Source organism: Lynx canadensis, chromosome C2 (assembly GCF_007474595.2).
Source record: "Lynx canadensis isolate LIC74 chromosome C2, mLynCan4.pri.v2, whole genome shotgun sequence".
Taxonomy (NCBI): Eukaryota; Metazoa; Chordata; class Mammalia; order Carnivora; family Felidae; genus Lynx; species Lynx canadensis.
Genome location: NC_044311.2, coordinates 47,637,706 through 47,663,876, shown reverse-complemented (window position 1 = coordinate 47,663,876; position 26,171 = coordinate 47,637,706). Strand labels below are relative to the sequence as shown.

Genomic DNA, 26,171 nt, shown 5'->3' with positions numbered 1-26,171 from the left:
CGAAAAAAAGGGAGAAAAAGAAAAAAAAAAGGAAATTATTTGAAAACTTGAAAAAATACATTGAAGTAGACTAAAATGAAATGATAGAAGTAAAATAGAATTGAAAAGAAATTACACAAAAGTAAAAAATATAGTAGAAAAAAATTAAAGAAGAATATTTTTAATAAAAAATTGAAAATAAAAATGAATATTTTCTCTTCCTGCTGATATCTGTGGTTCAGGTTGTGCAGATTGCTGTGTTAATCCTCAGATCAGTTTTCTAGGTGTGCAGGATGGTTTAGTGTTGGTCTGGCTGTATTTCATGGACGTGAGACACACAAAAAACTTCCATGCTGTTCTGCCATCTTGGCTCCTCCTGCCCAGTGGTCCATTTTTTATAATCTATGAATGTACATTGACCCCTCATTATCATCCAGAGTCCATAATTTACATTAGGGTTCGCTCTTGATTCTGTACATTTCATGGTGGGGCTGGGAAGGATTAAATCACTGCTTTTCTCTGGCCAGCTTGAAAGCCATCTTCATCAACTCTCAGCATCATTGCTTCTAGTTTTGGTGACTCAGTCACTAGTTCAGGCCACATGTAACAATTTGTGATTCACCTCCCTACCTTAGTGTGACCTTCTCAAACTTAGCCACACTGAGAAGTAAGTAGGACTGTATTATCCTTAAATGAAACCTTTCCCAAGGACCCTGGTAGCACAGGACACTGTTACTTGCCCCACCCCTCACTTACACCATTCCTTGGGGGATGCAGGCTCGCTAGTCTTCTCTGACAGAAGGGCATATACAGCTACAGTTCAGGTGTCCTCCTCTGCAGTTGCTTTGTCTCTGTCATGGCACTTCATCACAGCTCGCAGAGACTACTACAAGAGGAACCAACAGAAACACAAGACACTGAACGGAGCATTGATCCTGGAACTAGATTATTTGGGTTCAAATCCTTTTGCCCTTTAGTACTTGTATGGCCTTGGTGAGTCACTTACCCTTTTTTGGCTTCAGTTTCCTCATCTGTAAAATGAAGATAACTGTAATATGTAGGTCTCATAGACTTGTGATGGTTACAAGACCTGATACATGTGAACTATTCAGAAAAGTACATGGCACATGGCAACACATGATGATACACATTAGTGATTATTTTATTATCACTACATCAGTCTCTGATTTCAACTTCTATGTGTGTTTTGACTGGGTTACAGTGTACATTTTCAGCAAGTTCGTATTCTTCCTCAATGCTTCTTACACAAATCTGGGTTTCAAATTATTTGACTCTCACATTGGATGGTTATGCAGGTAACAGCAACAAACAAGGAAATGATGTTGTTTAAACTTTGTAATCCCAGTTCTCATTGTGACTCATCTTTTATTTTTTGTTCTTAAAGATGGTCTTAAAATTTTGTATTAATTCGCTCAGTTTCCCACAACAAAGTACCATGGGTTAGGTGACTTGAGCAACAGAAATTTCTCTTCTCATAGTTCCAGACGCTAGAAGTCTCAGATCAAGGGGTCTGCAACATTGGTTTCTTCTGAGACCTCTCTTCTTGGCTTGTCAAGGTTCATCTCTCGGTGTCTTCACATCTCTGTGTCCTAATTTTCTCTTTTCATAAGGACACCAGTCAAATTATGTTAAGGCCCATCCTAATGACCTAATTTAAAAAAAAAAATTAACGTTTATTTATTTTTGAGAGAGAGAGAGCACAAGCAGGGGAGGGGCAGAAAGAGAGGGAGACACAGAATCTGAAGCAGGCTCCAGGCTCCGAGCTGTCAGCACAGAGCCCGAAGCGGGGCTCGAACTCACAAGCTGTGAGATCATGACCTGAGCTGAAGTCGGACGCTCAACTGACTGAGCCACCCAGGCGCCCCAAATTTTTAACTTAATTTCCTTTCTAAAGACTTTATCTCCAAATACAGTCACATTCTGAGGTACTGGGAGTTAGGACTTCAATATAACGAATTTTGGAGGATACAATTCAACTCAGAACAATGCCACATCACTTATTTCAAGCCACTTTTCTGCAGAGCTGACATAAATTATTGATACTTAAATATATGAACTCTATCATAAGTCACAGTCCAATGAATTAAAAATTTTGGAAAAACACAGTTATTAATACTTAAATCCATGTGAAAAAAGGTATTTTTAAAATTAAATATAATAGAATGCCAAGTCACAGCTTAAATGTTAAGGGAAAAAAATAGTATAGATAAATGAGTCATCCATAATTGCTTCTTTATTCAATATTGATAAAATTATATATTTTAAAAAAGAGAGGTCATTTGCAAACTGTCAGCAATGCTATGGTCAAGGCCAAACAAATAAACCAACAAAATTATGAGGTTAAATTATTTTCTCAAGGCTAATTTAAAAAGCAGTGACCTAAAAATTAATAAAACTTGAAAACGCAATATGTAAACTTGATGGCACCACAGACACTAATTTAATTTTAAAAATTATGTTAGCTTAATAAATATTTCAGTTTTTTTAAATTAACATCATGACTTTATAAGCCCTAAATCAACTTTTTTTTCTTGCTGCTATCATCTGCCAATTTGCAGATGGGTTGGTGTCTATGTCAATGCAGACCTGGGAAATAACACAAGTAATTAATAAAATGTTAAGGGTTATATATCTCAGTCCTAGATTCCAACCAGATTTATTCTTGTATTATTTAAAATTTTTGAAAAGGAATATTTGGAGGAAAAAAAGTGAATCAAAGTAGGTATTATAAACTTTAGGGTAGGGTTTATCTGGTGTTAAATAAATTTGCTTAGGAGCTCTGCTCAAATAAGTTATTAGGTAGGAAATCATTTTAAAACAAAGACAGACTGTAGTACCACCTGCGCTCCTAATACATCATTTGTTTTGTAACATTGAAGGACAAAGATCATGTTATGTGTTTTCTTGCTTTTAGTGACGAATACAAGATATGGATAATAAATCAGGTTTCTAAACCCTTTACCCTCTGCCACCACAAAAATAAAACATATTGATAAAATTCCGTAATTTGTAAAGTACAAATGACTTTGCTATGAAGTGAACCTTCAAGAATTTTTGAATGAAAATTTTAAATGCTGTAGGAGTTATTGGTGTAGGGTTTTAATATATTTGCAACTAACCTTCAAGAATTTTTGAATGAAAATTTTAAATGCTGTAGGAGTTATTGGTGTAGGGTTTAATATATTTGCAACTAATAGCCAAAGAGATGAATTCTGAAGTGCCAGGCCTGAGGTATTCACCATAAAATGCCTTGTTTAATGTTTCCTTAATGAAATCAAATCGTTAAGATAATGAAAATAAAGAGAAAGGTCAAGTCACTGCGGATAAGCCACTTAACCTTATATCTTATTGCACATAACAGCACCGAGTAAGAAACCAATCTTCATAAATTGAATTTATTTCATATTCCTAATGCTTATGAATAAATCATCTTCTGTAATTAAATAATGTGTGCTTCTTTTCTGAAAACCCTGCTACCAGCTGTTAGGATAGGTTTGGGTTTTCCTGATTTGAAATACGTCTGCTGGGGCCCTTCCTATGGAGTCAAAGTGAGGGCTATACCCTTCTGCACCTACTGAATCTGAGTATTTCAGAAACGATAGAAGGAGAAGCTTATTAATAAAGATTCCAGCAGTAAAACAGCTCAAGATAATGCTCTAAATTCCCTAAGTTAGCCTGGAATTACATGTCATTTCTCATAAAAGAAAGCAACAGGTCATGTCACTGTACTGTTATAACGGCCTCCTACACATTCCATTTTTTCCAGAAATCTAATTCAGATACTGTAGTTGTGGGTTCATGGACACATACCCTCATAAGCACACAATAAAAAGCCCCATTCCTTTGTCTTTAACTCCAGATAATTTTTCCTATGTCTGTAATACAATTCTCCCCCAATTTTTAAATTCTAAAATATATTCAAAAGTAAAGAATTCAGAGCTAAGGATAATATTTCTTGTTATCTTTAGCAGCATGCGTAAGGCACATCTAAAAATCCTCTTCATCCTTCTGAAATTTTGTTGATTTTCACCCAAAGTATATAAAAATTTGAGGCGTTTCTTTTATTCAAGGCCCATTCTTTATTCTGAGCCAAATGGGGATGGTTCAAGCCTATTTTTGGTAATTAAATCAAAAGGAAAGGTAAGCATTTATTTTTACCATGTAAAATTTATCCCACTTCCCATTGTTTTCTGCACAATAGGACATTTTGATTTAAAAAGCAACTTTTTGGGGCACCTGGGTGGCTCAAGTCGGTTAAGTGTCTGACTTCAGCTCAGGTCATGATCTCACAGTTGGTGGGTTCAAGCCCCACATCGACAGCTCAGAGCCTGGAGCCTGCTTCGGATTCTGTGTGTGTCTCTCTCTGTTTCTCCCCCACTCACATTCTGTCTCTCTCTCTCTCTCAAAAATAAATAAAGCTTAAAAAGCAACTTTCACTGTGACCATAGTTCTCTGCCCTTTTTCTGCCGAAACTCTGAGGAGTAATGATGCTCCCACAGCAGATACACTCCTAAGTTAAGTTCCTGGAATGCTCATTCTAACTCTATTCCTATTTTTTCCTCTCAAGAGAGTCCATCAGAATGCAAATGAGTGAGAATAAGAATTGCCAGCCTTGAATATCACCCCCCCCAACACCCCCATCCTCGCTTTGTAGCTTTGTAAGGAAAACAAAGTAACCATTCCTCAAACTGTTATAATTGCAACCACTAATGGTAAATAATTAGGTAGGATACACTGATGTATTACAACCCTTCAGGGGAGAATCATATTTTAGATTTTGTAAAATAAGATTTTCCTGTGAACATTCAATTCCAAAAGCTAGACCCCACTCTTCCTGTTAAATATACCTGCATTTCAGACTTCTATTTTAAAGCTATTAGAAACAATTTCTCCATGCAGACTAAGAAAATGCATTTGGTTGTACTTCCCAGTATTTGGAACTGCAGTATTCATCTTACTGTGTTATTTCAGGTTATGTCTGCCATTTGCACAGCAATCTTTCAGAATTATCTGACTTTGACAGCAATTATTTAAAAATCGGAAATGCTTGAATGGGTTGAGTTCTTAAAATTAATATTTTATAAGCTACTTCCTGTTACTCTTTTAAACCTAAAGTATAACTGATGCTATGCTCTAATTAAAATATACACATTACAGTTTGATTCGACAGAAGAATAAATGAAAAGCTTCCTGTAATAAAATTAAAAATCCCAATCACATTTACAAATCTCTACCAATGTATTTATTAAAAAATTGGACTTCTATCTTTTAACTCTGGCCAAGGAAGCACTTTTGTTAAAGATGGTTAGGCACCCACAAGTTCATTTTTATTTTTGAGAGACAGAGCATGACTAGGGAAGGGGTGGGGGGGGGGGTGGACAGAATCCGAAGCAGGCTCCAGGCTCTGAGCTGTCAGCACAGAGCCCCACGCGGGGCTGGAACGCACAAACCGCGAGATCATGACCTGGGTCGAAGTTGGACGTCCAACCGACTGAGCCACCCAGGTGACCCCCTCAATTTCATTTTTAGAAAGGGTTTGTGCTTGAAGCATTAACAATTGGACACTTCTGTTGCATTGAAATAATTATTGGAAACTAACAGTGACTCCATTGATGATATAGGTCAGAAAATTCTAGGGGCACCTGGGTGGTTCAGTCGGTTAAGCATCTGACTTCAGCTCAGGTCATGATCTCACGGTTTGTGGGTTCGAGCCCCGCGTCGGGCTCTGTGCTAAGAGCCTGGAACCTGCTTCAGATTCTGTGTCTCCCTCTCTTTCTGTCCCTTCCCTGCTCACACTCTTTCTCTCTCTCTCTCTCAAATAAACATTAAAACAATTTAAAAAAATAAAAGTTAAAAAAAGTAAAAAGCCCCACTAATAAATGCAAAAGAAATCCCTAAGCAGTGAAGTAAATTTAAACTAAGAGCCAGAATTGGGGCATCTTGCCTAAGTGAACGTAGGACAAACATTATTTTCCTTCAATCAGGATGATGACACCAATTGTCTAACAAACTAATGGGGGAATAAAGAATAAAAGCATATCAGATTAATGTGTTTGATAGTCAGTAAACAAAGTAATTTGCTGAACAATGTTGACTAGATTGCATTCCCCTTTTTCTCCTTCACAGCCATATGATGCTAGGTGATTGTTTTACTTCTGCAAAGCAGACATAACGCCTGGGTAAATATTCTAGCTATGCTTTAAGCCACGATTACTTGAATAAGAGTTGTAGAAGTATGTGGAAAACTTCCTTAGGAAAAAAAAAATTATAGAGATGCCTTTCTGGACAAGTGATTTGTTTGCTTCAAAAAAATCTATGTTAGAGTAGAAACTCATTTATTTAGAAATTAATTCATAGGTAAATTAATTCATTCACCATTTCTCAACTGTTACCCAAACATGGTGGCAGGGTTTTACAAAAGGCCTTATTCACTGGAGTATATTGTGTAACAAGTTAGAGTTAGATTTTAAATGGAGATGAACAGAATGGAGGAATCAACAGGAAAATAGAAGCAGCTTCATCAGCTATAATCTGTATTCTTTCTCCTTGCCACTCTGTGCTCACCCTTGGTTATATAAATAAACAAGATAAAAAAACTCTATCCTTAGAAAGTATTGAAGAGGAGGGGTGTCCGAGTAGCTCAGTTGGTTAGGTGTTGTATTCTAGATTTCAGCTAGGGTCATGATATCAGGGTCGGGGAGTTTGAGCCCCACATCAGGCTGATAGCTCAAAGCCTGCTTGCAAATCTCTCTCTCTCTCTCTCTCCCTCTCACTGCCTCTCTCCCACTCATGCTATGTCTCTCTCTCTTTCTCTCTCAAAATAAATAAACTTAAAAAAAAAAGAAAGTATTGAAGAGGAAACGGCAGAAACAATTATAAAAAAGTTAGTTGTAACATAGTGGTTTCATTTGAGAAATTATACTTCAAATGAACCTATTTACTTATAAATTAATGTTGGAATTATTTTTATAATGAACATTCTTTGCTCTTACAATAAAAAAAAAACTAAAAAATAAAATCATGAAGAAATGCTAGTAACTATATCCAAGGCAGAGACTCAGAGGCAGTATTCATGTTGCCTCTAATGAACTACCACCATTGGATTAGAATTTTTAAAACAATTATTATGAGGATTGCATAATGATAAAAAAAATAAAAATAAGTATCTTTCATTAACAGAATAAAACAATAGAATGGGAAAATCAAAACTACACAACATACCAATGATCTGATATTAGAATGTAATATAACTTTTTTTTTTCCTGCAATAGTAGTGACACGAATCACATTTGTATTCTTTGTAGGTAAATATTTAAAATTAGTTGGCATTTCAGGAGCATCAGTACGGGAGGCACCTGAGAGTAAGAACATAATCTTGGAAGACAGAGAACAGATATATTAGAAAACCAACTAAGTGTCTTTTTATCTGGACAGCCTCATAAATTACTTAACTTCTCTGGGTTTGAAAAAGAAGAATGTTACCTACAAGTAGAATTATTCTGATACTTACAGGAGATTATATATGTCAACTATTTGGCACGTAGTGGGTGCTAAATAAACCATTGCAACTGATCGTTGCAGTTGATAAATAAATATGTCTGTAAATCAGCCAGAAATCCAATAGAAGACCACTTAAATGTTAGCAAAGGCAGCACAGGAGCCACCCAAAGTTTAAATGACATACAAAATAACTTCTCATTCAATAAAAAGCTGAGACATGTATATAGGGAGAAATGAATATTTTCATAACTCATTGAAAATATAAATATATATCTATATTAAGAGAGATTTAATTCAATCATGAATATTCAAATAGGCCCCAAATAAAACAATTAAAATCTTTTAAAATGTGTCTTTCAATTGTATGCAAAACCTATGTTATGCAGCAATGAGATTTTTTTTAGTTTTCTATTACAATGTAAACATCTTTCAATGAGAATATAAGGAGCAGTGTATCACTTATGTATTACCATGCGAGACTGAACTATTATGGAAACTAGTTATTTTTAAATTTAACTTCCTTAATTACAAAGCATTTTAAATTTAGATTCAAAACTTAAAGTTTATGTAAATTATTAATGAAAAATAACCATAGCTCTACTGGCTTAAATTGTGTTATATCAGTAATGCTCAAAATTCTATCTGTAATCCTAAAAGAACTGTAAAATTTCATTGATGCTTATTACCTTTACGTAAATCACCATGTAGATATGAACAGCATAACCTAAATGACTTACTCTCATCTGTAAGGTTTTGGCCAACAATTTTATTATAAATTAGATGCTAAATATGCCATTCCTTCACTGGTGTGCCAAATCTCCTGAGCGCCTAATATTTCTTCAAATTGATTTAAAAAAATTTTTTAAACATTAAAAAAAATGTAATGTTTATTTTTAAGAGAGAGTGTGTGAGCAGGGGAGGCACAGTGAGAGAGGGAGACAGAATCTGAAGCAGGCTCCAGGCTCTGAGCTGTCAGCACAGAGCCCGATGTGGGGCTTGAACTCAGGAACCATGAGATCATGACCTGAGCCCAAGTCAGACACTCAGCCGACTGAGCCACCCAGGTGCCTCTCAAGTGGATGTTTTATTAAGAGGAAAAAAAAAAAGAATATTATAACAATTAAGCTGGCATTGAATTGTGGCATATTTGGTTGATATCCCGACACTTAAAACATAACATTCTAAAATTCAATTTAGTCTGAAAATCACTCACTAATATTCATAAAATGGAACCTGCTTTTGAGTGACACTAAATTTCTAAGTACTGACATTTATTTCTCAATGAGAACTGAAGAATTCAGGATAGTCAAAATGAATCATTAGGAATTAGACACATTTTCAAACTTCTTAATTTAAGAGATGCCAGGCTTTTAGTATCTTGCTCGCATTATTGAAAAGAATTGTATCACCTAAGTCCAAATTTTTTACTGGGAAAAACAATTCTCTTTCAGGCTTTTTCTCATAATCCTTTTTACTACAATGCAACCTGTGAACTCCAGAGACATTATTTTATCTTGAGAAATTGTGTGCATGTAAATCAAAACAGATAGGAAAAAGAACAAGATGCCTAGTTATAAAAGTCACTCGTGTGTTGCTCTGTACATACTCTGAGATGCTCAGTGGGATCCATGGCCAGAGCATTAGCATCATCATAGAACTTGTCCGAATCACAGAATCTCAGACCTACTCACTCTGAACCTGCTTGTTTGTAAGATCCGAGGGTGGTAAGAGTGATTTATGTGCATAGTAAAGATTGAGCCATGACAGTAAAACAACTTGGTACACTGATATTAGAAACATCTGATTCTTAGGATTATCAATAATGAAATTAAGTTTGTCCAGTGATGAAGTTACTCTATCTACTTAAGTGCTAGGAAATTGAGCTTGAAAAGCACTTTAAAACTGTAATTTCCCCTAAACCTCCACCCTTAGAAGAAATAGGAAGAAGAAAATAAATCCTATTAGAGATCTGTTACAGCTTTAGTTTAAACTATCTCTTCTCTCCACTCTACCTTCTCTTTTCTCTTCTTCTCTTTTTTTCTTTTTCTTTGATTTGTTTTGTTTTGTTTTGGAGCCCAAGAAGCCAATTTCAGGAAACTGAGTCAACTGCACTAGAAAACAGCTAGCTTTCTACCGAGTAGGCTTACTGAAGGCATTAACACTTTATTTCAAGAAAGAGATACCACAATTATTTAGCTTTATTCCACAGAGGGAGAAACAACTTTGTGCTATTTCTGAGCACATGGTATCTACACTGAACCAACTTTTCCAGGTAAATCTAAGAATGCATTATTTAGGGACAAAAGAAACCAGTTGTTCTCCTCAGCATGAAAGCAGTAAATGGTCATCCAAATTACTCAAGAAAGTAATACTGAGTTTTGTCTTCTTTTAAAGAGTGGATGATTACTCGAAGTTTTAGAGAATCAGAAATAGTTCAAACGGAGCTCCACAGGAAGTAGGAAATAAGGCTCATCATGTCCTACCCATGAGAGTCAGAACAGCTGTTCTTTAATTTGGGGGACTGGATGATGACTGTGACAAGTGAAAGTGCCTAAGATTTAACTGCATTGGAGTCTGAATATTTTCTATACCCGACTTGACAAAATGGGAGAAAGGAGATATTAACTACAGGGAAGAAGAGACTTGGAGACAGAGGTATTTCCTCTGTCCTTTGTGTGTAACATTGATTCAGTAGTAGGAAATTAGTGTGTGTGTGTATGTATATGTGAAACAAGTGTCTAAAACATGCTCTCATCTGTTGATAGGCCATTAATCACAATGGGATTAAGCAAATCATCCCTCTAATATCCACAAGGATTCATCCACTGAGGCTGCCCTACCATCTGGCTGCCCTTCCTCTTCCTCATTTCTAGTCCTTCCTCAGTGCTAACCTTCAGGTAATCAAAAGAGTTTTCCTACAAGACTTCATTTAAAGTGAATACAATTAAAAATAGATTTTGAAGTTTTCAGAGGAAGCCGTATTACAATTCAAAATAGATTATCTTCATCCAGGCTCAATTTTTCCACATTATCACTTAAAATGCAATTACATGATTTGTGCTGAGGGGTCTGAGTTTTTCTTGTAATCATTCAAGAATGCACAGTAGATTAATTAAATTTGGGGGAGACCTATCCTTATCACCACTCAAAAGGAGATTAATATATTTTCTCTAATTTACAGAATTAGAGAACTTAATCGTGGATTTATGGATAAAGCACTCATGCTTCTGAAATAGAAGTGAATTATCGGCAGTCCAAGAACTCACAGCCGGTGATCTCCATTAATTGTCTCCCAGTACATATTTTAATCCTTTACTCTTAGCCAACATGGTAAGTTTTGTTAGCTCCATAATTGGTCATCTATTAAAGAGGTACTACTTACAGAGTAAAGTGCTTTTGTAATAGAAGACCTTTGTTCTGGGGAACCTCCTATTATCAGGAAGATAATATTAGTAAGTTTTAGAATTGCCTTTTAAAAATGATACTGTGTCTGAAATGTTGATTTTATATACAGATCAGATCTTTATACACAAAATAGAATGCTTGGTGGTTCAAAATTGGGATTGTAGGTGTAAATAACATGGCTGATTTTGGATAAGGAGTCAAAATACAGTATAAACAAGAGCTGGATGAAATATCACCAAATTATCAGTTCTCTACTCCTGTAGTTTTTCTTAGAATCACTGCAAGGTCATGCAGGCATCCTCTTTCAGGGCGTCGGTAGAGACAGTCTGCATTGGAGGTTATGATGAATTGAGACTTGATAACCTGGTTTTATTTCCGTTTTAGCCATTAGCTAACTTTGCTGGTCAAATGATACTTCAGGGCATTAGTATTACCATCTTTAACTTGAAGGGATCGATTCCATCAGTTATTTGCAAGTTGAGAACCTGGACAAACAGCAACAGAATGTCCTGGGAATTTGTTAGAAATGCTATTTCCAAGGCCTTCTATCCTGACTATATTAGAAAGTCTGGATGTGGGCTTTAGCAATATGCCAGCCAAATGATTCTGATGTACTCAAATTGGAGAGTGTTGGATTCTGTGATTTCAAAAGTTTTTCTAGCTGTGAATTAGTAAGTAGAATAACCTATTAAGTCAAAGATTTAATGAGTTAGGTCGAAGACTTTGTCTTTCTTAGCCCCAGAATCTAGAATGCTTCAATGAGTGGATGAATGATTGGGGATATCCTCTCCATAATAAAGTAATCTGTTTTCCCCGGAAATCCCAATTACACCTATGACTATTTTATGGCAAAAGTCATCCTTTTATTATTGCTGCCTTGTTATTACTTGTTATTCACTTGTGTATATGTCTTTTCTAAAGAATTTTTTTAATGTTTATTTATTTTTGAGAGAGAGAGAGAGAGACAGAGCACTAGCGGGGGAGGGGCAGAGAGAGAGGGAGACACAGAATCTGAAGCAGGCTCCAGGCTCTGAGTGTCAGCACCAAGCCCAACGTGGGGCTTGAACCCATGAACTGTGAGATCATGACCTGAACTGAAATCGAACACTTAACTGACTGAGCCACCCAAGCACCCTAATGTCTTATCTTTTCTATAAAGCAGGCACAATTCATAGCAGATTTTCCTTCCCATAGAGCAGTGGTTCTGGAATTTCACCAGGAATAAAAACATATGGAGGGTGCACTAAAACACAGATTGTTGAGTCCCAACCTTAGAGTTTGTGATGGAGTAGGCCTGAGGTCGGACCTGCATTTTTAGGAAGGGAATGCTGAAGCTGCTGGTCTGGGGATCTCACTTTGAGAATCAGTGGCACAGAGCAAAGCCTACCGGGCACATGGATGACCTCTTGTGGAGCTAACAGAAAGCTGATAGTATTTGCTGGGAGTAAGGAATTAAATCAGTTAAGTTATACGGTATTTTTAAAATTTAACAAGAAGCCTAAAACAAGTATAAAGTAGATATACCTGTATGTTTATAATATTTACAATATTTAGATGTAACCTATTTTCCTAAATGAGAACACTTACTACTAACAGTCTTTGGTAGACACAACATAGCATATCCTTCTTATTACTCTTTTTCTAAATGGCATATTTTTCCCACAGAGAAATATTTTTGGGTGGGAGGGGAATCAAACCATTTTACTGAGGGGTTTCAGGGGGGGCAAATGGCTGGTAGAACAATGAGATTTGAAGTCCTCAACCTGGCTCGGATCTCCCCAGCTTCACAGACACACACAAAGAAACAAAGAAACATCTTAAAAATCTTAAATGGTAATAAATAAAATTATTTTTAGCATGTTATAGTATGAAAATTCAATTTGCTTCTATTAGTTTGCATATTTCTAGATTTTCTCTCAAATGAATTACTCTTGAAAAGTTTTGAAACTATTGCTTAGAAAGCAATTCCACTCAGTATCGGGTATTCAAAAATAAGTCCAAATAGACCTGAGTTTCAGCAAACTTCTTAGCCTTAGGAAGACACAGAGATGATTAGAGAAAATCCAGGCAAACATGACTGGGGTGAACTCTACTAAGTTTAATAATAAGAGTCTGCCATTCTGAAAAATAAAATTCCAGGTATTCAAATAAAAAGATAAAGTAATTTAAGAAACAAATGTCTAACATAAGAAAAATCCAGTATGTGATAATAGAAATTCAAATTTTTAGGGCGCCTGGGTGGCGCAGTCGGTTAAGCATCCGACTTCAGCCAGGTCACGATCTCGCGGTCCGTGAGTTCGAGCCCCGCGTCAGGCTCTGGGCTGATGGCTCAGAGCCTGGAGCCTGTTTCCGATTCTGTGTCTCCCTCTCTCTCTGCCCCTCCCCCATTCATGCTCTGTCTCTCTCTGTCCCAAAAATAAATAAACGTTGGAAAAAAAAAAAGAAATTCAAATTTTTAGCTAGTGGTTATCTGTATTCTAGAATAATTTATCTGTTTTCAAATGATTCAGAGGTGGGTCCACTAAAAAGTAAGTTTCTTAATTTTACCTTAAATATGATTAAATTTATATATAGTTCGTTGATAATCATATCCACTGCATAAACCAAGGCATACCTGCATTTGGAAACGAATGCAAAGCAGGGCACAGGTTTATAACAAAATATACTAATTTCCCAAAAGTTCTGTCTGGAACTCTTTTGACTTTGCTCCTGACAACTTTACAGACAATTTGAGTCCCATTAACACTATAATAGCATTCTTATTCCAAGCTATAAGTTTTCAGGGTTAATGAATAAAAGAACAGGCCACACGTTTTCATTCTATAATATATGTCCACAGTTGATGCAGAATTTTTAAGTATTCTACCTTTTCTGGTAATTGTAACCTATTTTTAGCGTTCTAGTCAAACTTACTTCCTTTCCCCTTGTGACTAATTCTTCCTTTCTTCCTTCCTTCCTCCTAACTTCCTTCCTCCCTTCTTCCCTTCCTCCCTCCCTCCCTTCCTCCCTCCCTTCCTTCCTCCCTCCCTCCCTTCCTTCCTTCAACTAATACTGAGTGTTGAATGCCAGCATCTCTTCTAGGCAGTGGCGATAAAAGAATGAGTCTTTGCCTTTATAGACTTAACTTCTAGTGAAGGAAATCAATGAAATTTAGTATATAAACATATTACATGTATTAAAGGCATAGATGGAATCTTATTCTTGGAACAGTGCTTATTTGGTGCTCCATATGTAATTGACTACATGAATGCATTCTTCATGGTTTACAGGTAGCGAAAATAAAATAACTACTTAAATATATATTTCACTTCATCATCTTATATAATACAGTATTATAACTATGTTTTCTGATAATTATTTTTTGAGACTCTACATTCAAGATCTATAATATCAGTTAAGAAACTTCATTCATGCGCACTACACATCATGAATTTAAATGTGCATTTTAATATAATTTCTTTTCACGATTCAAAATGTAAAATATTATGGTTGAAATCCTAAGTAAACCCTCCTTCTATTACTTAGCAATCTTCCTGTTCTCAATCTGCAGATTCTACAAACACAGCATCAATCTCCACCTTCCTCCACCTTCTATTTCTGGAAACCACACACTTAATCTAAAGAAAGATGAAAGTTAATTAGAGTTATATTGCATATATTAACCATGGCATGAATCAGGGAGTTATATAAGAGAGTAAATTATGGTTGCTATAGGAACTATGATTTAGTATTTTGGGCAAAAGCTTTAGCTCTAATCAGGTCAACTATATTTTAAAGAATAATACCAAGAGAAAAATACTCTGAAAGATCAATTTTTAAAATAGCAAGCTTACAGATAGTTTATTTTTGTTCTAAAATGCATATAAAGAATAGCCAAGAAAATACCTGTTTCACAAATTGAATAAGGAAATGAAATTTCAGTGGCACTGGTATGGACAATAATCATAAAATTCGCTCACTTTCTCTACTATATTCCTTATTTGATTATTTTGATAGAATGTCCTACTGCTTAGTGAAGCCAGACTCTATACAAAGTTTGTATGCTGATAGTAGAAATGTAAAAATCAGGTTCCGGGTATGTAATACTTTAAACGACATTTTGAATTAATTGCAGACAACAAAATCTGTTCAGATTCTCTGGCAAATGAAAGACTGTGTGTTTAATAGTCAAAATGAGCCATACTTGGGAAGTAAGGGGAAAAAAAGAATTTGGATGGTCGGAAAATTTTTGTAATGTAAAAACTGGCAATTCTCACTGTTTGGCACTATGATATCATGCTGAAAAATTTTCATCATAGAGTTTTTAAATTGCATTTTAAAATGACTAAACAGAAATACTTTCTAGGAAGCCAACATTTTGTTTATTTATTTCTAGTGTGCTATTACTCTATACAGCATCCAAAATTGTTAACAGCAAAATGGCACTATAGTCCCACTGTGCATGCATTTTTGATGCTTCCCTATAGGCTAGTACAAATCAATTATGTTACTTGTAATTAAGAGGGCAAATATTTTGCCAAAATCACCACCGCCATGATAAATCCAAACAACTACTGTATGACTTTTGGGTAATTCCATTCATGCTTTTTTTTTCCTCTTCATAAATGATACTTCTTTGAGGAAAAGGTTAAAAAGAAAAGTTGCTAGTAATTTGCTACAAAATGTAAACTAGAGAGCCTTCATGATAGTACTTTAATAATTACTACTTTTTTTTTCAAACAGTAGTCAAATGGTAATTAATCAAAGAAAAGGGAGAATTTCCTTTCCATGGAAAGCATCGCATTGGAAAATCATTCTAAGCTATAAAAGGTAAACACAAATAATGACATTGCAAAAAGATCCTATACAATTAATTTATGTGTTTAAATTTATGAACACATATATTTTCTTGGCTACTGGCTATAATGATTCATAACTGAATATTTCTATCATTATAAACTTTAAAAAAAATTTTTTTTTTCAACGTTTATTTATTTTTGGGACAGAGAGAGACAGAGCATGAACGGGGGAGGGGCAGAGAGAGAGGGAGACACAGAATCGGAAACAGGCTCCAGGATCTGAGCCATCAGCCCAGAGCCCGACGCGGGGCTCGAACTCACAGACCGCGAGATCGTGACCTGGCTGAAGTCGGACGCTTAACCGACTGCGCCACCCAGGCGCCCCTCATTATAAACTTTTTAATTAGACAGAAAACATAACACTCCGCAAAGCCAATAAAAGCTGGAGATAAGAAAAAAAAATGTTGCAGAACAGCACAGATGATTATAAAAGAGGAAAACCAAGTATAAGAAAAACAGGAAATTTAGATAAACCAAATCTGTTCTATCTAAATTGTGATCACATTGCCAATTAAATCTGATGTTTCCGTTTTCGACTTAATACAAAGATACTACAGAGAATGAAGGATTTCTGTTAACACCATTCGTTCTGATACAAGATTATTCCTAAATTTGGGAAGCAAGTTTGTAAAGCATCCAAATCACTCATCCACTCTCACCAAACAGTACTTTATTGTACAGAATTATTTCATTTACTGCCTACCTTTCTTACAGAGCCCCTTCTGGCTGCTTGGAGCCTTTTGATGGGCTTGGAGATTGTTCTCGCTCAGTGACAAAACTGTTATGTCTCCTACTTACTAGGAATGTTAGGTTTCCAAGTGTGCCCGCTATGAAATGGAGAATCACAGTTGTCCCACCAGGTAGGGTGTCTAATTGGCTGGCTGCTTAAAGTTTTTAGGGGTATATTGCACAGGTTTGAAAATACCTATTTCACTTAAAACTTAAGAACAAAAACAACCATGTCTGGTTCAGAGTTAATCAAATATCCGTGGTCACTGAGTTAATTCCACATTAATGAACTTGCTGACAGGATACTTAACGCTGTGTTTCAGGGTTTGGCAGCCAAAGCACATGTGCTGGCTTGAGACTCCAGATTCCAGAGGCACTTCATTACAAAGCAATCACCACTGCCTTTGCTGTCTCCTTCCTGACAGCCCGGCTAAGGGGTTTGGACACAAGTAGGTGTGTGCAGTTAACCAGCAGGAGTCCACCCTGGACACACGGTCATTTATTCTGAAGGTAGCTAAGAAAAAGGAAGGAAGGAAAGGGAGGGGGGGGAGGGAAGGAGGGAGGGAGGAATAGTAAGGCAAAATAAAGAGGGACAGGATGCATAAAACACATCCTTTCTCCCCCAAAGTGAGGAGTCCAGATGTTGAATAGGGGCCTGGATAAACAGGGAAGAGATTGTGAGGTGAAGTGGAGGAAGCTGAGTAAGGCTGAAAACCTCCCAGATGTCTCCCGATGGAGGTTTAAGGGACCCCAAACAAAACTGAAACACTGTTGCCCTTGATCTCCCTTTCAGGATTCCTCCTATACATCCAGGTTCCTCTACTTAGTTGTCAGCATGCCCTGAGGTGCTCTCTGACCATCCAAGTTTATCACCCCATCCAGAGCAAACCTTTCTTCCAGGTAAGTAAAATGCCCGATAAATCTTAATCCCCGAATACTGTGTTTGTCTCTTTCATATGGATTTAATGAGCTGATCAAAGTGATTATCCCCCCCCCCTTTTTTTTAATCTTGGATTTCACAATAGTTTCTTGGAGAAAGAAAAGTCTTCTAAGTTTACTATAGGTCCAACCTTTCTCTCCTCTGATTTATGCCTGCCTCCTCCATTTTTACGTGGACAAATTCAGAGCAATGGTTCTCAACCAGGGGCTTTTATGCCCCTGGCCCCAACGAATGATTTGGCGATGTTTGCAGATTATTTTTGATTGTCACAGCTGGGTTGCGGGGGTTATACTGGCATCTAGTGGGTAGAGGCCGGGATGCTGCTAAACATTCTAACATGCACAGGACAGCAGCCCTCCACAGAAAGAGTTATCGAGCCCAAAGCGTTAATAGTCCTGAGGTTGAGAAACCCTGAGTTAGAGTCAAATTTATTACGGTAGCATTACCACGCCATCCCATAGACTTCTTCACCCTTGGCTAGTAGCAGAACTAAGCCTCAGTAAATCCTGAGTCACAATGAATCACAAATTTGAACAGGAGGAAATGCTCTGCACTGGAGGCAGGCAGGAGTGCGGGTGTGATGTGGAACACTTCCATATCAGCCTGCCCTGCGGTTGATTCCCCTCTCAGCTCCATCACACTCTCCTGCCTTAACGTCAAGGGTACCAAACCATCTGCTGAAGGCTACCAAAATGACTGAGGAAAATATTTTATCACCCTTCCCACTATTTATGCTTCCTCAATAATAAAATAAGTGCTGGTTTATACAAAAATGTAGGAAAAAGTCTTGTTCTTTGGGTTAGGTTTTTGTTTATTGTTGTCCCTGCCTTTCAAGGTAAAAGATTCCCTTTAAATAAGAGAATGCATTTGGGTTCTCATCTTTTGACCTCTGCCCAACAGTGACGAAGAAGAGATAGTCTGGAAATATTTTTAGGCAGTCCCAAGTACCTTAAAATGAACATTCCCATGACTGAGTGCATTTTTTAAAAAACTTCCTTCATTAGTTTTTAAAACGAAACACAGGCTCTATACCCAAACCTGAAGGTAATGTCTGTTTAGTGGGCAGTTTTTTCTAACTCGTTGGATCTGTTTCAGTCTGGACTACATAGTGTGAAAAAGACTTCTCTCTTTACACTATTACACAGAAAACACATTTATATAGTCATTAGGTAATCAGTTCTTAGATTTTTTATATCAATTGATACAGATTACATTTGTGACAGAGAAAACCATTTGCACGAATCACACGTGGATGAATGGAATGGTATACACAAAGAAAAACAGCAAGTACTATGATGAAGTAAAACTAAGATAGCCAAATTCAGAGTAAAGAACTCCAAACTCAAGCCTTTTTCTCCTAGAGGATAGACGATGTTGAAATCAAACTTAGAAATATACTTCTGCAGTTCCCTTACCCGCTTACAATGGATGTAGAATGAAAAACTGTCTAAAATATATTTTAAAACATATTTTGTTGACATGTATGTTCATATAGAATTATGCTAGTACAGATTTCCTTGGAGGCTCTTTTCTTGAATGAGATATAATTCAATATAAGGTTAGTCTTTGAAGAGAATGTTTAAAAATATTATATTAAAATGTATAATATTAAGGAACATTAAAATATTCTGAGTTCATGACTAAAACCAAATTTTGAAACTTTTTACAAATGGTCAGATGTAAAATATTAAGACCTTTGCTTTAGCTATAAAACTATAAGTAATAAATTTGCATCTCGTAAGTGGTCCTATAATCAGATTAAAAAAATACGCAGTGAAGTACCTTCAGATGAACTATTCTGCTCTCTGTAATTCTCTAAATTTCCACATTTGAAAAAGTATCTTGTTAATTCAGGAGATAGTCTACATAAAACAGTCACTAGAAATCATCTTGCAAACTGCAGGAGGTTAATAGTTACAACTCCCTTCAATTTATATGATTTTACAATAATTGCTATTATTGTCACCTCTTACAGCTTGTTGCCCAACACTTCCTTCTCAGAGTTGATTGCCTTCTTCCAATAAGTACCAAAGACATGAGAACAAGAGCTTTTGTAGAAAATCACTATACGCTTAGCAAACTTAAAGCATCAGCTTAATTCTTTGGCACACATTTTTAGATTATCTCCTACAAAAGAGATACCCTACCCTGAATCTTCTTCTCATGAAGAACACCAAAAGACTGTGTGCCAACAATTTCTTCTTTCTGTAAAGAAAATAATTTCAATTGTATTTTCTGTTTTTGTGTGCTCATTTCATTTTTTTTTTGACAAACAGTAACAACGAATCTCATGTCTTTTGTTCCATTTTTCTTTCTTCCCTTTGACATGAAAATATGGAAGCAAACTGATCTCCTATTTCTAAATGTTCAAATTTAGCTAACCTCAAAACGGAAGTTGGAAACGATGCACAAAATTACAGAGTTCCACATGCAACAAAACAACTATTAGTTACTCAAACCTCATGGGATTCATTTTTATTTGCAATATCCATATATCCTTTAAAGGAAAGTTCCAATTCTCAACAAATTTGCCTATTCTCTTGCCTGCCAGACAGACTCACAGTATTATAATTGATGGCATGTGGAGCTGAACTTCTGCATATACTCCTATTGTTTAATATATGCTATTTTCACAGCTGGCCGTGATAAAAGGACTATGTTGCTCTTTTGCCTGGCTCCCTCCTATTTAAGCATTAGTCCTTACACCACAGCTAATGGTATGTGCTCAATAAATACTTGTTGAATAATGAATAAATCAGTTGCAGCTATGTTTACAAACTTCCACTGCAAAGATATTTTTAACAATCAAGAAATAATGTCAGGCCTTTTTTGGTCACTGGTATTCTGAAGGCATCACTAATCTTTCTCTTTTCTGTTAAAAAAAGCAATGTTTTTGTTACATTTGCGCCATTGCCACAAATAAACCAACTAAACATATTCAAACCCCTGATAAACATAGCCACATATAATTTTGTCAGATGATTTACTTCAAAAATGTTGAGTTTAGTCAGTGGGACGAAAAAGCACATACTTTCTATTCTCCTATTCTGAGAAAATATTTCCTCAAAGGTGTCTGTTTAAAACCAAAGGAAGTCTACAAATAACGCCCCCCCCTCCAATTTACAAACCAGATTAACAGGTCACGGTTCCAAAAGATTAGGATGCATAAGAAAACAAGATGCATGGCAGTTTATGGTATATGCTGTCCCAGAATGAATAACTGCAACTATAGGACAATGAACCAACAGATTCCTGGAAAGTCCATCTAAGAAACTGAGTGCACGTATTTACGTACAAGCATACAGACACATGCATGTGCTCACCACGACACGAAGACTTAAATTCTCTAGTATTTCTTTCACTTTTTCTTTTTAGAATCCTTGCTAGGATATGTGGAAAGTTAAAAGCCTTGTTTTTTAATCTTGAAACAAAGAGACAACAAATACTAAGACATTCTTTTCAGTATTTTCGAGGGGAAGAAAAGTTGATCCTGATTACTGAGGCCATGCCCCTATTCTTATTACCTTCTTGTTTTAGGCAACTTCTGAGGTTAGCACTGAAAACCACAGCCAAACTGTTTACGTAATAACATGAAAATGGTCACACACTCTATCTGCATTGTGGTTATACCATTCCACACTCCACAGTTTAACAGTCTGACTGTAAATGGTCTATGCCCTCTTCAGCTATAAGCTGCAGTCAAGATTGTTCTGTGACTTTATGGTAGGCAGCACTCTAAAATGTATGACCTGGGTCTCTGTCCCTAAATGTCTACATGGCTCTTGATGTAGCACTCATTTGGAATTTGGACTAGTTTATTGGTTTTCAAAGTGTGGTCCCTGGAACAGCAATATTAGCATCACCTAGAAACTTGTTAGAAATGAAAATTATGAGATTATATTGAAACATACTAAATAAGAAACTAGAAGAAAGACCCAACAATACCTGTTTTAACCTCCGGGTGATTCTGATATGCAGTCAAGTTTAAAAACCTCTGGACTGGATGGATAGTCCTGAAGCCTTCTCAAACCATCATAATCCATTGTTATTAAATATATTTTCTGGAACTAGTACCATGTTCAATCAAATGCACTCAATTATTCCTAGCAGTCTGAGTAAAATAGTGTAATAAAAAATACCACATTCTACTAGTAGTGTTTAAAATTTTGCTACATTTTCACAAGGACATTTGTATTAGCAAGTTTTTCCCAATTAAATGACAGTGGTGATCTCTAAATTAAGTCTTTGTTTATTTTATAAGTACATGGTTCATTCCAGCTATTGTAAAAATGAATACACACTTTGTGATAGTGGAGGTCCAGGCATTTTGCAACTATTTCTCAAGACCAGCTGCTACAAGCAGTGTTCTCTCACTTTCCCATCCTACTGGGAGGAATACTGAACTATAACTCAAAAGGCACACTAATATGTTGGTGAAAACACTTTTGAAACTACCAGAAAAGGCCAAAAAAATGAAGCATTTTAGGGTCCCCTCCTACAGAAAGGTTAAAAGTGCACAGTCTCACAGATTTAAAGAATTCTAACCCCAAAGTGATCTGATCCTAAAACGTTGATTCAATGAAGTCTATTTCTACAGTTAACAACATGGAAAATTGTTTTACTTAGGAACCGTAACTCCCAAACATGACAATGTTAGACTTCTGATGATACCTTCAACTTTTCTAAGACTATTACCAAGGAAGGACAGAAATAATACTTTGAAATGACATAAAGCTTGGATGACAGGGACCAAAAGGAAAAGCTGTTAAAAAGCAGCAGGGGTCAAGTTTAAAAAGTTAACTTTTGCTCTCCAAGATAAAGGTTCCTTTCTCACCCAGTTTCTCTTGGGCAGGTGATGGCCTCACAGCAAGCTCCCTCATTTCCTTGAACACTCTCAAGGCTGCCCAACTTTTCCATGGAAACAAATGCTCTTATCTTTTCACACCATACTACTACAAGGGGTTCTTGGTAGCCAAATAAACCGACATATTCTTTAAAACAATGCCCCCAATGTCTCCCGATTTTGTCAAGAAAATAATGGAAGAAGCTACAAAACTCAGAACTACTACTTTTCTGCTCCAGGCACACACAAAATTGCTTTCATTGAGAATCCAAAAAGCATTTATTTTACAGTACTCAGTAAAAGCATATTAAAATCTTCTGCCCTGGCATCTTAGACCTATAAAGAATTTAGTCATGCAAGTGACTAAATCCTGTGTGAAGATGATTAATGCACCCAGCAAGCTAATTCATTCCCCAACTTCCATGTTCAAATATTCCCTTTCAGGACTATATACATGTCTTAAGTTAGTTAGATAGTTGGCAGCACTTTATGTCAAAAGGCTTCTAAAAAACAAAACAAAAAGAAACAGTCACCAAATGCCTTTAAAAAATTCCTTCACATAGTGTTTGGTATATGTCTTCAGAAATCTCAACACTTTAGACCTATCGAAGAACTAAATTTACTCAAATGCAAGACTTAATATTTGCAATACATAAATTTGAGTTGTTTCCCTTTTCTATTTACAGTATACATACTGCCTTCCAACTGAGTCTGATTCTAAACTTATGGGAGATCATAAGAATGAAAAAAAAAATGGCCATAGGACCATCACAGGCAAACTCTCTATTCCTCTTCCACTCTGGAAGAGTGAGTGAGAGGTCACCTGGTCAAGGGCACATTTTAAGGCAAGATGTTAGTACAGCTTTATAAATGCCTGTGGCTTCCCCAACAGTATAAATCTGTCAAAAGACCCTTCAGAAGACTTCAGCTACACTTCACACAGCAAAGATGTATAATGTGCTCTTGATATATAGTTCTATATCTTTCATTCTTTAGAAGTTATATTAGTAAAGCGGCCTTTAAGTAAAACAAAACTCGAGTCAGAAACTCACACTGCCTCCTACTGTTAGAAAATGTCACCAGGTCAAAATGGTACACAAATTGCAGTTTAATGAGTAAGGGGTTTGTCTTAGTTTTTCTTTATCTTCTTTTTTAATCTAATGATCTATTTTCAAATCAAAACCTTAAGTGTTGAGATACCGTCTACAACCCATACAAGTGTACTGCGGAAAACACTACTGGGTGCGACTTCAGAATGGGAAGTCCTCTTCCTCAAACGTGTTTTTGACTTGGTATGTGATGTAATCAAACAAAACATTAAAGAAGAAGAGAAGAAAAGGAGAAAAAGGAAAGAAAAGTTAAAAGCGCTAAAGAAGAAAAGGAGAAGAAAGAAAAGTTAAAGGCGCTACCCTGCCTGGTCAGGTGGATGGTGACTTCACCAAATCTAAGGCAGTATTAGCAGCCGGTTTCTCCCCTTCCCTACTATAGTGAGGTAAACTGCACCATGTCAGCAGAACAGACGCAATATCCTGCTTATATTATAGTAAATGGTAATGGCCATACCCCCAGGGCTTCCTAGACCTTTATGATTTTTCCCATATTTAAGGAGTTGGGAATAATGTCACCCAACTTGTCACTGAGATACTTCCATGGGGTGGGGGTGGGGGTGGGGGGGGAACATCATGCACCTGCCCCTATCCACCTCGGCCACGATCCTCTATTAAATCACTGAATGTGAAACACAGAAACACAAACAATAGTTTTGGGTTTGTTTCTTTAGAAATGACATTTGTATTAAAAGTCTTAAAACGAAGAGACAATGATTAAACGCCGTGTCTGGAATTAAAAATTACAATTACTTGGAATTCTCTTGGTACATCACAACAGTAAACTTTGCTCTTTGCTTCTGGAGGAACACTCTAGAACAGATAACCAAAATTTTTTTAAAAAAATAATATAAAAGGGGAGCTAAATACCTGAACATTTGAACAAAATGAAGCAAAATTAAAACAAAAAAAAAAAAGGAAAAAAAAACATTGCAAGACATGGAAATTACATTTTAAAGGCTGGAAATACTAAAATTCACCAAACAACAGGCCCTATTGTCCTGGCTCCTTCAGGAAGATTACAGAAAGGAAACTGGGAAGTGGTTTGGGGAATAGCAGATTCTGGGACATGGTGGGGAGTTCACAGGTTGGCACCGGCTGGAACAGCTGAGTTTTGAAGGCACTCTGCAGACACAGGGGTGCTGGGGGCCCTGAATCACATTTTTGAAGTCTTTGTACTGTATTTTAAAGAGCTAGTCATCAAAACCTGTCACTGCCAACCAAAAAGAACAAAAGGCTAAACTTAAACACACACACACACACACACACACACACACACACACAATAGTACACACAAAAAATGTGCAGATCTGTAACATTTTTTTTCACAGCTGATTAAAAAAAAATACTACCGTTCTCCCCCAGACTCCCCTTTGATACAGTAGGTAAACAAAATAGATTTTTTTTTCCACAAATATCAGCAGACACTTTCTGGCACCCCACACTGTATTGGCATCAGTGTTTACAGTCCCAGTTCAGATGTGCATACTTCAGATTGGATACACTGTAACAAGAATCCAACTTTGCATAGACATCCTTAGAATCACAATCAGTCACAGGGTTGCCCTTCCAAGCTGGCAGAAAAGGAACCCGATCTTAATTTCCAGCTACTCCTGGAAAACAAGGAAAAAAACCAAAAGTTTCTTCCCTTCCTCCTGCTCCTTCATTTGGTTCTCCCGGACTTCCTTCCATGTATTTAAAACTTGGAACTAGAAAAGGGCTGTTGGAAGAAAAAAAAAAAAAAAATCCCCCCTCCCTTTCCACCTTCTCCCCGTCCTCTTCCTCCCCACCCCATTTTTTTCCAGGCTGAAACTTTCGCTTGCCGGTGTCAAGCTGCCAATAATACAGAGCCCTAACGGCTATTTAAACGGGGGAAATATGCGTCAACCAAAATCAATGAGAAACGTACATGCTGCCAAGAGCCACATTTCCACCGGGTCTCGGATGGTGAGGACGGGACACCCCTTCGGACACAGGGCGGAGGCAGGGGACGCCGGCCGTAGAGGCCAGCCGGGCTCCCGGGACACCCCGGCCAATGCAAAGTCGTCTCCAATCTCAAAGCAAGAAGAGGAATCACATTTAGAGTCGGGTGCGTTTGGCTTTTGTGCGCAGAGCGCGGCCGGCGCGCGGCAGCCGCGGGCGCCTCAGAGGATCACGCAGGCCGAGCAGCAGCCCTCGTCGCCGTTGGGCTGCGCCGCGTAGTTCATCTGCCGCACGATCTCGGCGAACAGCTCGTCCACAGAGGCTTTGTTTTTGGCCGACGTCTCCATGAAGGGGCAGCTCCACTCCTCGGCCAGGGCCTTGCCCTCGCCGTACGAGACCTCTCGCTCGCCCTCCAGGTCCACCTTGTTGCCCACTAGGATCATGGGCACACGCTCGTACCGCTTCACGCGGATGATCTGGTCCCGCATGGGCTTGATGTCCTGGAAGCTCTGCTGGTTGACGAGGCTGTAGACGAGGATGAAGCCCTGGCCGTTCTTGATGTACAGGTCCCGCATGGACGCGAACTGCTCCGTGCCCGCCGTGTCCAGGATCTCCAGCACCGACGGCGACGAGTCCACCTCAATCTCCTTGCGGTAGAAGTCCTCGATGGTGGGGTCGTACTTCTCGATGAAGGAGCCCGTCACGAACTGCACGGTGAGCGCGGACTTGCCCACGCCGCCCGAGCCCAGCACCACCACTTTGTACTCTCTCATGGCTCCGTCGGCGCTCTCGCCGCGCCTGCCGCGGCCCCGTCGGGGCTGCGCGCGGGGGAAAGCCTGGGCTCGGCTGCTGGACTTCTCCTCTTCCTCGGCTCTGCAGGAAAAAGC

General features: G+C 37.5%; 1 protein-coding gene across 3 annotated transcripts; it reads right to left on the bottom strand.

The window, feature by feature from the left end:
- Positions 1-1,522: 1,522 nt before the first annotated feature.
- On the bottom strand, positions 1,523-26,171 carry RAP2B (RAP2B, member of RAS oncogene family). 3 transcript variants are annotated; one of them, XM_030329050.1, is made up of 2 exons: positions 25,271-26,171; positions 1,523-1,648 (listed from the first exon to the last, which is right to left on the bottom strand). In XM_030329050.1, exon 1 carries the CDS (start codon positions 26,055-26,057, stop codon positions 25,506-25,508), a length of 552 nt encoding a protein of 183 aa, XP_030184910.1. In that variant the 5' UTR covers positions 26,058-26,171; the 3' UTR covers positions 1,523-1,648; positions 25,271-25,505. The 3 variants fall into 3 exon arrangements, with proteins under 3 accessions (XP_030184910.1, XP_030184911.1, XP_030184909.1); XM_030329051.1 differs by lacking the exon at positions 1,523-1,648 and adding an exon at positions 18,206-19,617; XM_030329049.1 differs by lacking the exon at positions 1,523-1,648 and adding an exon at positions 18,586-24,974.